Source organism: Hipposideros armiger, unplaced genomic scaffold (assembly GCF_001890085.2).
Source record: "Hipposideros armiger isolate ML-2016 unplaced genomic scaffold, ASM189008v1 scaffold_48, whole genome shotgun sequence".
Taxonomy (NCBI): Eukaryota; Metazoa; Chordata; class Mammalia; order Chiroptera; family Hipposideridae; genus Hipposideros; species Hipposideros armiger.
In genome coordinates this window covers 1,281,999-1,291,479 of record NW_017731398.1, presented here as the reverse complement: position 1 = coordinate 1,291,479, position 9,481 = coordinate 1,281,999, and the positions used below count along the sequence as shown (strand labels likewise).

At 46.6% G+C, this 9,481-nt stretch overlaps 1 protein-coding gene across 2 annotated transcripts in view; it reads left to right on the top strand.

Annotated features, from left to right (window-relative positions):
- The window catches only part of WDR73 (WD repeat domain 73), a 14,469-nt gene extending 4,994 nt beyond the window's left edge, over nucleotides 1-9,475 (top strand). Inside the window, exons 6-9 of one of the 2 annotated variants that reach the window (XR_002123751.1) lie at nucleotides 4,004-4,168; nucleotides 4,434-4,781; nucleotides 6,372-7,967; nucleotides 9,401-9,472. Coding sequence is in view for 1 of the 2 variants with exons in the window: in XM_019640133.1 (XP_019495678.1) it covers nucleotides 4,004-4,168; nucleotides 4,434-4,781; nucleotides 6,372-6,607 (749 nt within the window). In the remaining variant the exon portion in view is untranslated. Of the gene's footprint in view, nucleotides 1-4,003; nucleotides 4,169-4,433; nucleotides 4,782-6,371 lie in introns of both variants that reach the window. The other variant, XM_019640133.1, reaches the window with a different exon arrangement.
- Nucleotides 9,476-9,481: the final 6 nt, after the last annotated feature.

The following is a 9,481-nucleotide window of genomic DNA, read 5'->3' as shown; positions in this document are numbered from 1 at the left end:
TCAGGGTGTCCATCTCGGCATAGAAGGGGCAGGCTCCCGGACTGTGTGTGCCCCTGGCTTTGCGGTAGTGGGTCTGGAGGTTTTTGAACCAGTAGCGACACTGCTCCAGGGTGCGCAGGAAGCCACGCTTCCGCAGCCGCTCAGCCACAATCGGTACACTTGGCAGTTCCGATGTCAGGTGCAGAGTTTCTCATGGATCCAGGACTCACTGAGAATTTCCAGGAAAATCTTGGTTTCCTCATAGCCCCAGTGCACCCCCACCACCTTCCCATCCTCCGGGCCCTGTGACTTCAGCTCATCCCAGGTCTTGGCTTTTCTCAAGACCGTCACCTGGGCAGGCTTGACGTGACCCCCACCCACTGGGGAGTCTCTCACATGCTCCTTCTCTCTGGAGTGCTGAAGATCTGGGCTCTATGGCTTTTCCTCCTGATCCACATGAGAGCTCACACTGGGTCTGTGGGTTGGAAAATCTGTTTGTACAGAGACAAACAGAAGACGTAATGGTTTGGTGACTTGAACCCCAACCACTTTGTACACCACAGAGCACAGATAGTAATTTTTAAAAAGTCTAAGGCGATTCTTGGGAAGACTTAGTGAAAGTAATATTAAGGACTGAGAGAGAATAAGAAAACATTCAGGCCCAAATCTCTAATTATATCCATGTTCACCTAGTCTGTAATAAAACCCCAACACCTGCCGAAGGCTCTACTGACCATCCTCCTAAGATGGACTTCAATGCAGCATCCTTTCTGGACTCCAGAAACTCACCCTTGATAGCANGGGCTTCTCGCCTGTGTGGGTTCTCCGGTGCCTAATGAGGCTTGAGCTCTGGTTGAAGCTTTTCCAGCACTCCCCACATTTACAGGGCCTTTCTCCTGTGTGGACTCGCTGGTGTGCCGTGAGGTTTGAATGATCACTGAAGCCCTTCGCACAGTCAGGGCACTTGTAGGGCTTCTCCCCAGTGTGGACCTGCTGGTGGCCGACCAGGTGTGAGCTTCGGCCAAAGCTTTTCCCACAGAGGCCACATTGATAAAATTTGTTTCCGCCAGTGTGGGTTAATCTGTGGGCAGCCAGGTGTGAGCTCTGGCTGAAATGTTCTCCACAGTCACAGCACATACTGAATTTTTCTCCTACATGGGTTCCCTAAGGACCTATGAATTTACCTACGTCTCTTTCTGGAGGAGAGGGTGATTCTTGTCCATCTTCTAAGGATACTTCCCATTGCTTTTCTGCCCCATATCACTTTCCCAGTCTTTCCCCGGGAAAGTTAAGGTCCTGGGAAGCATCCGTTTTGGGTCTTTCTAATGCCCAGGTAATTCCTCTGAAATGTCCTGGCTTGAATTCTCATTCTCTGTCCTTGTTTCAAGATCTGAAAGAATGAAACGAAACTGCAAATGTAACCTATTTTCTGAATTCAGGAGAGTGGAAACAATGGGAAAGGTCCTCACTGGACACTTAAAAACACGTTATTGATGGCAAAGGACAGGACATGGTCTACTTTCCTCTAACCAGGAACAAATAAATTGGAATATGGCTGAACCACGGTTAAGACCAGCAGACTTCCCAGGCCTCGCTCACTTCCCCACTTCCAAACAAGAAGGTCACATGGAGAAAGTCAAAGAAAAAGGAGGTAAGCAGTGTGTAGGCCCGTTTCTCCCTCTTCAGTCACAGCAGCTTTGTACTCTTCAGAGGCTCTGCCCCCAAGCTCGGCTCCTCTCCTTCTCCAACCAGTCCTAAAAAGCCACCTTTTTCTCGGGTACCAACTTCCAGGTAGAGGGACATGCCTTAGAATAACTCTCTCAGCCTTTCTCCATCCCCTTTCTTACAAATGGGAGGAATGGCTTTTTTGATTAACCAGCTGAGATCAGCAGCAAAGACTGACCCTGCAGGGCTAGGCTGTGGGTGTCTAGTGCCGCCTGCAGTTCAGTCCTGGGGTTCAGGATTAGGGAGCCCATGGTGGCCACACCCCTAAGCCACAATCTCCCCAATAGTGACACCAGTTAGAACACTGCCATTTCAATCCCAGTGTCTTACTCATGTCTCTCATTTGGTCTGGAATCTGAGTGGGGGATGAACAGTATTATTTATCGGATGCCCTAATATTTCATCAAAATGACTGAACCCCGCCAGGGAGGAGAGCTCATCGCAACCATAAGAAATTCATCCCTCCAATAATCTTACGGTTGACTAGTTTTAATTTGGGTGTTATCCATGCCCACTTATTTCTATTTCCCTGGTTAAGTGATAGTTATAGTTAAAAATTCAGATAGAAATTTAAGAGGGAAATCATAAACACTAATAATTTGTATCTACTTTCCAAGGTAACTAAGATTCAAAGTTAGCGGAANATAATGCTTTTGAGGTCCACCGTGTCATACCACATCATAGTATGTATCAGTAGCTTGTTCCTTTTTATGGCTGAATAGTGTTCCATTGTCTGGATGTACCACCACATTTGCCTCTCCATTCACCAGCTGATGGATCTGTCTTTTGGCTATTATGAATAAGGCTGCTAAGAACATTCATGTATAGGTCTCTACTGACATATGTTTTTATTTCTCTTATATAAACACTTAGGAGCAAACTTGCTGGGTCATGTGGTAAATTTATATTTGATTTTTTTAAAGAGATTTCCAAACTGTTTTCCAAAATGGCTTCATCATTTACATTCTCACCAGCGCTGTATGAGGGTTTCTATTTCTTCATGTCCTCACCCATATTTGTGTTGTCTGTCTTTTCTATTAAAGCCATCCTAATGGCTGTGAAATTGTAAATCACCGTGGCTTTGTTTCGCATTTCCTTAATGATTGATAATGCTGAACATCTTTGCATGGGCTTATTAACCATTCACATGTCTTCTTTGGTGAAATGCCTGTTCAGATCTTCATGAGGAAGTTTAGTTGTTTTTCCCCAGCCGGCTGAGGCAGAATGCTGTCACAGGCCCTTCAGCATTCTGGTTCACTGTACATTTTCATAGATACTTGTTCAGATTCAACAGTCTGTAAGATGGAACAAAAATAATTGAGTGCATATTATATTCCAGGCACTGTGCCAAGCACTTTCAATGTGTGATCTCATTAAATTCTCATGAGTCTGAGAACAAACTCTGTCGCAGAGAGGCTAACTTATTCAAAGTCACAAAGATGGTTAGTGTTCCTTCTTTCATCCTTCCTCATTCTGACTCTTACCTATCCTTTAGAATTAAAAAAAAATACATAGATCTCCCTTTTCTTCAAAGAATCTGGGAACCAAATAATGACACACACACCTCCCCCCCTTGGAGCAAGAAAATATGGAAAATGTGCATCTCCCTTTAAGTAGTTTGTGTAACAAACTACTTGTTCTGAACTAGGTTCTAAATGGCTTCTGTTAAGAGAAGCCTTAAATGTAGATGCAGTGATGAGAACCTGCCTGCTAACCAGCAGGCTGACACAAACAAATAAAACCAAAATTTGATTCAACTTTAGGTCACGTGTCTTTCTTCTGTTCATTGTAAAAAGGACGTGGACTTTCTTGTCCAGTTTACATTTGAAGACAACGACATTTGTGTTGTAACCTTTACCTGCAAGGTTTCAGCAAATTGCTGAGGTCACAGAACATGTATTTGAAGAAGTAATATTAGTTCACTAACTCTGTACCTGTGATTTTTACTTAAAGTGTGAATGACGCCGTCAGTGTGTTCTTCCCTTTTCTCTTCCTTTCTCTGTTCTCCATAAAAAACTATAAAAAGCCACAACTGCTCTTGGGGGTTTTGAGATGGCGGCTGTGCTTCATTATCTGCCATTTGCAAAAACAGTTCATAAGACGAGTTATAAAGGAATTAAAGTGTTTCTGACAGTTTCAAAATGTAAACATAACACAGAGAGTTTGTCTCCGCATCCTCTCTTGCCAGCTGTCAGCTCCCTTTCTTCATTGACCTTAGAAATGCTGACTGGCTTTCACTGTGTAATGCTTCAACCCTTCATTAACAGTCTGGATTTTTACCTCTCCCACTTTCCTGCAGATGTCATTAAAGCTCTCAGCACCATCGCTGTGCATGAGAAGGAGGGGAGTGTCTGGCCCCGGGTGGCCATCTTCTCGTCAGGGGCACCTGGGGTCCTCCACGGGGTGCGGCTCAGTGGTCTGAAGGTTGTGGATCTGGCATCCCAGAAGACCACGTACACCTCAGGTACGGCCATAGTTCACCCCTTGCCGGCCTCTCCAGCCACTGTCCACTTCCCAGCCCTACTCAGCCACGTTGAAACTGAATTCCACCCCATGTGCCAGATGCTGGGGGCCCAAGATGAAAGAGAGGCAAGCCCTGGCCTCAAGGGGCTCCCATTCTGGGACTGGGGAGGCTTCCCCGAGGAAGGGACTTGTGACCAGCCCGCCCTACCAAGCTGCCAGACCCATCAGCCTCCAGCAGCTTTCCTCTTCCGCCCTCTGTCTTCCAGGCATCAGTGACAGTGAGGAGCTGAGTAGCCTGCAGGTCCTGGATGCAGACACCTTTGCCTTCTGCTGCAACTCGGGCCGCCTGGGGCTTGTTGACACCCGCCAGAAGTGGGCACCGTCAGAGAATGCCAGCCCCAGCGCTGGGTCCGGTGGAGGAAGGTGGTGTGCACAAGCCGGGGGCGGGGGCATCGCCAGGCTGTGCTCAGATGGCCAGCTCTGTCTTCTTGACCCCCGGGATCTCCGCCATCCTGTGAGCTCAGTCCGGTGCCCAGTGTCCACACCTAGCCCTGACCCGGAGCTGTTGCATGTGACCTGGGCTCCAGGCCTGGACAACTGCTTGGCCATTTCAGGTACTGCTGGCAGGATTTTGTGTCTGTTATTTGATCTCTCTCTTCCAGGGGACTATGCGGTGCTCAGGAACGAGCCTCTGGCCCCATAATAAATCTGACTCCGGAAGTTGAAGTTGCTCTCAGGAAGCCCCAGATTAACCTTCGGTTCTTTGGGGGCAGTCCTTCCCCATTCTGGCTACTAAACTTTCACACACTGGTAGCAGGCCTTTTCTATCCTGGAAGGAATTCAGCTCTGAGGCTGGTCCATAGGCCTGCAGATAGTAAGACCTAGGACAGCCATGGGCTGCATCAGAGAGAGGTGAGAGGAGCTCAAGGGTGCTTCTCAGTCTAGTTGTTTGGGAATTACAGCAAGCCCCCTGGGTCAGCAGGCTCCTGGGTCTGGCCTCGCAGTATCTAGTTGAATGAGGATATTTAATGAGGATATCTAATAGCCAGTGGGGAGCAGCCATTGAGGCGGCAGAGGTTGAAAGAATGGTTGAGAGAGCAAGAAAGATGATTGATAATGGCAGGACCCAGAAGGAGCAGAAGAACCAGCGTGCGTGGAGGGACTGGCTCTTTGGGAACAAGAAGACAGCAGGGTGGAGTGAGTGTGGGGATAGCTAGGTCGTGGGGAACAAGAGAATGTTCCTCTAAAGCAGCAGTTCTCAACCTTCCTAATGCCGCGACCCCTTAATACAGTTCCTCATGTTGTGGTTGACCCCCAACCATAAAATTATTTTCGTTGCTACTCTATAACTAATTTTGCTACTGTTATGAATCGTAATGTGAATATCTTTTTGTTTTCCGATGGTCTTAGGCTACCCCTGTGAAAGGGTCGTTTGACCCCCAAAGGGGTCGCGACCCACAGTTGAGAACCGCTGCAAAGGCTGCTCTTTCTCCCATCAAGTAGGAAACAAGGTCATCTGCCGACAGGGTCCCAGATGTGGAGGAATTAGAATTTGGGGCAAGTGGAAAAGGCTTGAAAAAGTCTCTGAGCGGGGAGGGGAGTTGTTACTTTGTGAGGGGCGAAAAGGATAACTGTTGCATTGTTCTGTACACCTGAAACTAATAATAATAAAAATAATAATAAAAATAAAAAATAAAAATGAAGGTAAATGGGATCAAACATATAGTGATGGAAAGAGAACTGACTCTGGGTGGTGAACACACAATCTGATACATAGATGATGTATTACAGAATTGTACACCTGAAATCTATGTAACTTTGCTAACAATTGTCACCCCAATAAACTTAAATTTAAATAAAAAGAAAAAGTCTCTTAAAGCCTCAGTTTCCAGGGATAAATATTAGTACCTACTTCACAGAGTTGTGAGGATTAAGTAATGTATGTCCAGGATGGGCCTCGGTCCTGGCACAAGACAGATGGACAACAGACTCTCATCACGTGCCCTGTGGTGCTGGCAGCTGCCGGCATGCGGGCAGGGGTCCCATGCCTTTCATTTGGCCATTAAGTATCTTTTTACAATTCCTCATGGGATTCCAGGCTATGGGATTTCTCATCCCATAGCCTGTTTTGGTACGATAGAACAAACTGTAGAAATTATTTTAGACATTAGATGTCAATCCTCTCTTTTCTTGTTCTTCCTCAGGTTTTGATGGGACAGTCCAGGTCTATGATGTCACGTCTTGGGCTGGAATGGAGGGCCAAGTAGAACCTCTCTTCACTCACAGAGGTCACATTTTCCTAGACGGCAATGGGGTAGACGCTGCTCCACTGGTCACCACCCACACCTGGCACCCCCACAAACCAAGGACTTTGCTCTCGGCTGCGAGTGACGCCTCTCTGCACGTGTGGGACTGGGTGGACTCACGTGCCTCCCACTGACTCCAGTGGTTTCTGCCAGGCCTCGAGGAAGAGGAGCAGCTGCTGTCCATTAAGGGTACTGATGTAGGACTCAGGTGACCACAGGTCCCTGTTACGAGCTGAGTGGCTTTAGGCAAGTTAACCAGCCTCTCTTAGCCCCAGTTCCTTTATTTGTAAAATGACAATATTAGTAACTGCCGCATAAGTTGTTGGGGAAGTTAAAAGTAATATATGAAAAAACAGCTGGTAGGATGATTGGCACAGTAAAGATTTGGTAGCTACTCTTCTTTCAGAGCAGTTGTGTGTAACAGGTTTCAATCCCCTGGGCTTTCGGCACGTAGGCATCTCACAGGCCTGAGAGATGCTGTCCTTACCTAGTGGGCTGTGGGAGGGATTCTCAAGACTACAGTTGACCATATACAGTCATTCCCTATGCACTGACCCCCACACGTAAGCTGTGACTCACAGCAGTTTGCACAGTTGGGAGACTGATGTAACGTAGTGACTAAGATACCCGTGTTGGAGTCAGACAGATCAGGGCCCAAGTCCTGCCTCCGAAATGGGCCTAATTCTAGTACCACCTCGCAGAGTGGCCGAGATGGTGAAATGAAACCCTGCAATAAAGTGGTTGGCAGAGGGCCGGGCACACTGAGTACTCAGTGAATTTGGCTGTATTTTCACTCTGTTCTGGACTGGAGGACTGATGCAGCTGTGATGAAGACTAAAGCTAGAGTCCTGGAGAGAAGTAAAGGGAGAAGGGCTTGTTCTCTGGGGTGGAGTGCATTCAAAGCAGGTGAGTGGGAGCCCGCGTCCTGCGCTGAATCAGCTGGGAGGCCAGGGTCATGCTCACCAGACAGTGGAATTTGCAAGCCCCACATGGCCTAATATATTCCTGATAAGTTCTTAATTGGAATTTCTACCTACGTAAAGAATTTCACATCGAAAAGAGGGGACTGATTTAAAATAATCCATACCAGATTTATTTCCTGGCCATATAAAAGTTCTAAGCTCACATTTCTGGCTACATCTTTGAAAACTATTTCTAAAAATAGCTCTTTGAAAAAGTCTCCTCAATGGCAGCAAATTGAGATCCTTTGAAGGGATTCTGTTTTTGGAAAGCAGAAATTGGGCCAAGCCAAGCAAGTCTCGTGGATTAGAAAGATGACCAGGCTAAATAATGAACACGCTGTTGTCTGTCAGCATTTATTTAGCCCTCCTATGTGCCAGACACGTGTGTGCAGGAAATACACGGATGTGAGGCTTTCTAAGGTGGTTTGAAGACAGTCCTTAAAGGAAAACTTAATGTCATCAGTAGCGACAACAACATAGAAAGGCCACAGCTCATCAAAGTGACTACTTGTGACAGACAACACTTATTTGGGTAAGTTCTTTATGTTCTTAAAAAAGACTTAATAGTCATTCTGTAGGTCTAGATACAATCATGATACATGCAATTTGTGCTTTGTTTTATAATTGCTGGGTTTCCAGAAAGTTGTAGGAAAACATTTTTAAATCCAGCACACAAAGGAGACTATTTTAAGAGGGAGAAGCTGTGTTCAGTGTATTTCCAAGCACCATTTGCTCTGTATGTCAGTCCCCACAGGGACTCAGCTCCTGCAGGCGCCCCCATCGCAGGGACCGATGACCTGCACAGGGCCTCCCCCTTAGGATCTGGACACCCGAGTACAGACAGAGGCAGGTGATACAGAGGTAAACTCTCGAACTAGGAGTCTTCTGAGTCAATGGCATGGTTCTTAGTATTGCTCTGGACATATTTACAGCAGAAGGCTTTTCCCACTTCATTATCCTGGTTCACATCTTGTCTCAGTCTCCCATTTTTAGGATAAGCCTGAGATGTAAGGCTCTGCAGCAGCCCCAATGGCATTGGAATATTTCTGCCATGCAAAAATTCTGTTTAGGCTGAATAGAAATTGCTGGTTTTGTAGATCAGAAATGGGAATGTCATATGGTTGAACTTAATATGTTGAGAGGAAGAATAGGTTATGGTTTAGAAAGTCAGCCTTTAGCAGTGATCTTTTTTCCTTTTCCCTGCCCCAAATATAATAGAGAGCTTTCCTCTCAATTAACTCCATGTAAATCCTGAGAAAAGGGATGTGGAGAAATGTAGGCATGTCCTGGCCCCAACCCTCCCGTAGAAAACAGTGGAGACCTTTAAACTGTATGTAGTTAATAACTCCGTGTCTAGCTGCCCTTCTCTTTCTGAGAAGAAACAGTTCAGCCATTGCTGGTTCTGCAGCTGACCCCACCGTCAATGCCATTAGCGCAGGAGGCAGAGCCTGCCCCCCATTCCTGAGGGCAGTGTCTCTGCGACAAGAAGCTCACCCTCGTACTACCAATCTGTGAAAATTAAGGCACAGAATTACAGTGATGATGCACTGAGATGGTGATACAGTCAAATTCAGAACTGGTCTCCGTTCTAACAGCCTGGGTAAGAAAGCCCTGAAAGCTCATAAGCCAAGGGAGCATTTAGTGAGAGAAACAAGAAAAGGTTTGTTGGGCTGGGATCTGTATCCTCTCTTCCTCCTTGTGGGTGTCGTGGTATGTCCCCATCGGGGACAGATTCCTTCATGTTCTCACACTGGATGCTGTAAAGACACTGCTCCTGCGCTTAGAGTCTTTCTCCCACATGGGCTCTCCGATGTGCACTAAAATGTGAATTGTTGTTGAATCTCCTCCCACACTCACTGCACTCATAGGGTCTTTCTCCTGTGTGAATTCTCTGGTGTATGATCAGACTCGAGCTCTGATTGAAACTCTTCCCACATTCCCCACATTTATCGGGTCTCTCTCCAGTGTGAATTCGCCTGTGGGTGATGAGGTTTGAGCAGTCGCTGGAACTCTTCCCACATTCGAGATATTCGTAGGGTTTCTCTC